The sequence below is a fragment of the Fulmarus glacialis genome, unplaced genomic scaffold (assembly GCF_000690835.1).
Source record: "Fulmarus glacialis isolate BGI_N327 unplaced genomic scaffold, ASM69083v1 scaffold4532, whole genome shotgun sequence".
Lineage (NCBI taxonomy): Eukaryota > Metazoa > Chordata > Aves > Procellariiformes > Procellariidae > Fulmarus > Fulmarus glacialis.
In genome coordinates, this window is record NW_009199741.1 from 195,650 (window position 1) to 199,239 (window position 3,590).

At 39.6% G+C, this 3,590-nt stretch overlaps 1 protein-coding gene across 1 annotated transcript in view; it reads left to right on the top strand.

Moving 5' to 3' along the window:
• The window catches only part of MAGI1 (membrane associated guanylate kinase, WW and PDZ domain containing 1), a gene marked incomplete at its 3' end in the record, with an annotated part of 158,217 nt that extends 157,716 nt beyond the window's left edge, over window positions 1–501 (top strand). The window contains exon 19 of the mRNA XM_009573348.1: window positions 334–501. Within this exon, the coding sequence (XP_009571643.1) occupies window positions 334–501 (168 nt within the window). The remainder of the gene's footprint in view (window positions 1–333) is intronic.
• Window positions 502–3,590: the final 3,089 nt, after the last annotated feature.

The window sequence follows — 3,590 nt, forward strand, 5'->3', positions numbered from 1 at the left end:
TCCTTTTCCCCTTCACCATATTCCCACGTATGTAAACAATTAAAAAACCAAACCAAACCAAACCAAAACAAAAACAACCCCCAAACCAATACAAAAGCGGGAAATGCATGTGTGGCCATGCCTCACAAAATAGGTCGGATAATTGAAGGGAGTCCCGCAGACCGCTGTGGCAAGCTGAAAGTAGGCGATCGGATCTTGGCTGTGATTCCCCTTCACCATATTCCCACGTATGTAAACAATTAAAAAACCAAACCAAACCAAACCAAAACAAAAACAACCCCCAAACCAATACAAAAGCGGGAAATGCATGTGTGGCCATGCCTCACAAAATAGGTCGGATAATTGAAGGGAGTCCCGCAGACCGCTGTGGCAAGCTGAAAGTAGGCGATCGGATCTTGGCTGTGAATGGGTGCTCCATCACCAACAAGTCGCATTCAGACATCGTCAACCTCATTAAGGAAGCGGGAAACACCGTTACCCTGCGCATCATTCCAGGAGATGGTAAAGTATATGTTTCCTGCTGTCTTATCTGACCCTCTTGTTGGTTTTGTTCCCGGGCTTTTTGCATCAACCAGAGCTGCAAAGTCATGGAGGACTCAATTCCCACTCCTACTTTGGGAATTAGCAGTGAGGGAGGTTGTGAGTCTTCCATAGCTTTATTTTTTGTTTCTTTCTATAGAAATGGGAGTTCTTTTTTTAAACAGGGAGGTGCTGATTCTACATAAAAAAAAAATATTCCATTCTATCATGTTCCTCCACATATCTCCTTAAAATGATCTTCTGTAAATTTGATGCATACCGCGGTGCACTTTGATTTGATTCTTAGGTTAATAATGCAGCTTTAGAATATTTGGGAATCACCTGTTAATATGTGGGATTCCTGAAGCTTTGTATATACACAAGCAGGCTATCGAGTAAAGAGATCACAGAAAGGGATAAACACTTTGTCATGTTTTAAGCTGTTTGAAAAGAAGATTTGTTTTTATTCTGGGTAAGTTGCTTTGGGAGCGAGCTCAGTACATTTTGAAATGACTTTGTTAAATGGTGATGGCTCTGGAGCTGCTGTGTGCTTGTTGTAAGAGTTACCCTAGACAGGATCTCACTGTTTCAGATGAGAGGGAACATGCAGGATCCCTAATAATATGCTGACACTTGGTACTGGTTTCAGGTCATTGAACTATTTAATAAAAATAAGGATCTGTGTTACATACCAATTTCATTAAACTGATCCCTAGCTGTGATGCCAAATAGGAACAGAGCAGAATGTGAAGTATCTGTAGCAGAACTAAAATTGCTGTAGTTCAAATTCTAAGTATTTTGTTTGTTCATTGTTCTGCTCGGCCATGGACGGGTTGGGTTCATGGTGAGAACTCGTTAGGCAGAAATCTTTTTACGTTGCTCTCTTTTTAAGCTGAATCCACGGGTATAAGATTTGATGGCTCAGATGCAGTGCTAATGAGCATTTCTTAGAGTTGTACAGAACATTATTTGCATTCAGTTAAATATAGAGAAAGTGTGATTAAGTTTGAAAGAAAGGTTGAGAAAGTATGGCTGAATTGAACCTGGTACCTGTAAAGCAGAATGAAGAAGTTACATGATGTGATTTCCAGTGAGAAGCATTTGGTAGTTGCTAACCCTTGTACTTTCTAATCTGAAACATGGATTTGGTTACCCCACAGAGCACGATTATGCTATGTTTAGTTAGAGGATAAAAATAGGCCAGGATAAGAAATGATCTGGTTTTAACTTATTTCTGTTTAGGGTGATCTGTTTTGCATAAAGGCTTTATTTTCCTTCTGTTTAGTAGCTACCGGGTCAAATGGCATGTGATCCTTTGCTGCTTCCAGCAAATTGAGTGTTCATGAATAATAAAATGTCTGTGAATCAGGCTAGCATGTGAGCTGGCCTGTGCGTGCCAGTTTTGGAAGGTGAACTGGGAGAAGAATTGTTCATTACCTGTATTTTGGTATCTGATCAAAATCAAGGAAGGTGAATCTTTGAATAAATAAATAATTTTTTTTTTTTTAAAGGCAAAAATATCTAAGAAATAAATAACACTTGAATGGTTTAATAGTTTTTTAAGAAGAATATAGCTTCCTGATGTGAATGCTCAGCCAGTCTTGTTCATGCAAATATGTGTACAAAATACCATGTTAAATTGCTTAGGTTAGAAGGGAAATCTGTACCTGTGACTGATATCAGGTATTCCTGGAGAAGGTGGAAAGCTGTAATTTCGGGAAGGAGCCAACTCTTCTCTCTCATAGCAATGCAGGCTTCAAGTCTTTTTATTTAGTGTCCCTTTGAAATTCCAAGTCAGGTTGCCAACTCTGCATAGAATTACCTGCATTTAATTTCCAAAAGCCAGTAAGACAAGACACTCTCAAAATTGCTGAGAGGTTTGCTCTAGAAAAATGAGATTTAAGAAATTGGTCTCAGTGTTGTTTTCTTTTTGCTGTCTTTGGGTGCTTTTGTTGATGTGTTGTTTTCTTTTTGTTGCTTTTGGAGTGCTTTTTTGGTAAATATAAATGGTCTAACAGTGCACTTAAAGGGGGGAAAAAAGAATAAATCAGAAGCCATGTTTCTCAGGTAAACATGAAACTAAGGCTCATCACAAGACTCACAATAAACTCACACTGCTAATCTCTTCTAACATTATTAAAAACACCAAGGGTTTTTGCTGTGTAATAAGTCTTGCACCAAGTCATTGCCATAGACCACCACAGGAGTGCATTTGCAATGAAATTACGATGCTTTAACATACTACCAGCTGATGCAAGGATACAGAGAGCTGAAAAATGACAAGCTTAGATTAGGTGTTTAATTGGTGTCTGAGTGTTCTAGGGCAGAACAGGGCAAGGAATCAATAAAATATTTAGGATTTAGAACATAAAATTGTAATTCTACTAGAGACAATTTTTCCTCTATTTGCGTTCTGTTCCAGTTTTGCATGGTAGCTGGCATGCGTCCTGAACCAGTGTCTAAAAAACTAGCAAAATTATTCACAAGTCCTGACTCACGGGATAGGGTGGGCTAAAGATAGATACAGTACAGTGGAAGATACATCTGTACCAAGATGTGTTGTTGCTCTACTTGGTATTCTGAGTGTGACCTACTAAAGGGTAGAAATCTTGCATTCTCTTTGAAGCCCATCTTCATCTGATCTCCAAATATTTGTGGAGGTTTTCAGAGGCTTTTGTTCTGGATGAATACAGAACACTTAACCATGTTTTGGGGCCTTCTTATTTTGGAGACAAATTTTAGCATCAAGGCATCTTTTCAAAATACACAGAATTATTTCTTAAAATCCAACAGTGTAACCACACATAGGGACGTCTCCTTCTCACACAAGGATGTCAGCGGCACATCCTCACAAGGGCATGTTTTGGTCATGCCTACTCTGAGAGGTGCAGGCAGATCCAGGAGCCTCTCCTGCTCTCTAAGCCACCAGACACAAGCCAGCTCTAGTCTGGAAGACGTTACAGCTCCGTATGCTGAGGGTTTGGGCATGTTAACTTGGGCACAGTGCTGCAGGCAAAGGAGCTGTGCTCTCGTTGCATCCATCTGTTTAAAAGGTTCTTCTTTTTCTCTTT